At 44.4% G+C, this 1,104-nt stretch overlaps 1 protein-coding gene across 1 annotated transcript; it reads right to left on the bottom strand.

Annotated features, from left to right (window-relative positions):
- Nucleotides 1-9: 9 nt before the first annotated feature.
- On the bottom strand, nucleotides 10-898 carry LOC106321899 (the record flags this gene model as incomplete). The annotated part of the gene is made up of 1 exon (XM_013760115.1): nucleotides 10-898. A coding segment is annotated over exon 1 (889 nt), but the record flags the coding sequence as incomplete, so codon positions are not given.
- Nucleotides 899-1,104: the final 206 nt, after the last annotated feature.

The raw sequence follows: 1,104 nt of genomic DNA, 5'->3' as shown, positions 1-1,104 counted from the left end.
AGAGCTTACATGGAAGAAGGCTTTCGGTGAAGGGGAAGATAGCAGGATTCGTAAATCGAGTAGGAGGCCTGCCCCTTTTTTTCCACTTTCTAGTATCCAAATGATAAGTCCACAAGTGCGAGTCAGTCACAAACAGGATCTCCTTCTCTGACGAGGTCATGAATAATACAATTTCAGCAAAGTCCATGAAATCAAACTCATCTGCGATTACAAATACCCAACTAGCTTCTTTCCACTCCCATACGTCAAAGTAATCCGCATGTAGAACTACCAGTGACGGAGATCCTCCCAGGTTTATCAGATACGTAGCAACTGTTATCCTGTCTTCTTCACGCAGCTCTGTTGAATAGTAAGGCAGCTCCATAACTTCGAAGTTCTCCTCCATATCCACAGAGAGCATTATACCTGCAGGATCTTCCAGAGAAACCAGCCAGTAGATCTTCCCTCCTGCAAAGACATGACCGGATCTGTGTGGACTGAAACAAACATACATTGGAAGATGAAGCACAGGGCCGATGCCCCTCCATGCACCAGTGCTAGATGAATACACCTCACATTCGTAGAGATAATCCCCTTTTCCAGCGTTTCTCTTGCCGACACAGAATATGCGGAAAATTTTGTACTCGCTAATGTCAGGACCATATGCAACTCCAATACTTGGTTCAGTCCAAACAGATGGTCTGCCTTGAGGAAGAAGCAGAGTTTCTTCAGTAGAAGGATTGCAGATCCATATCTGATAATCTACTTCATGTTCATCAGAAAGTTGGTTGATGCAGCATACTAATCCATTGAACGATGCTATCATGTGCATGTGGTGATCGGCGCTTCTTCCCGGAGGATCAACTGTAGCATGGTGTCGATAGTTGAACTTCCCTGGCTTCAACAAGTACAACTTCATAGCCTTGTCTACTCTAGGACAAGCTATGTATGAGGGCTTCTTTCTCGATTGAGCGAGCTGTATCGTAGCAAAATGTTTGTTGCTAACTGAGGCATGCCAGTATCTGTTAACCGTTTTGAATGAACGGATAGACCTTACTGAGAGTCGAGATAAGACGTCTTGAAAGACATCCTGGTTGGATTCTACCTTATTCCATGTCAGTGATG

The sequence above is a fragment of the Brassica oleracea genome, unplaced genomic scaffold (genome assembly GCF_000695525.1).
Source record: "Brassica oleracea var. oleracea cultivar TO1000 unplaced genomic scaffold, BOL UnpScaffold03767, whole genome shotgun sequence".
In the NCBI taxonomy this organism is placed as follows: domain Eukaryota; kingdom Viridiplantae; phylum Streptophyta; class Magnoliopsida; order Brassicales; family Brassicaceae; genus Brassica; species Brassica oleracea.
Note: the sequence above shows the minus strand (reverse complement) of the source record. Positions and strands in the feature narration are given on the sequence as shown.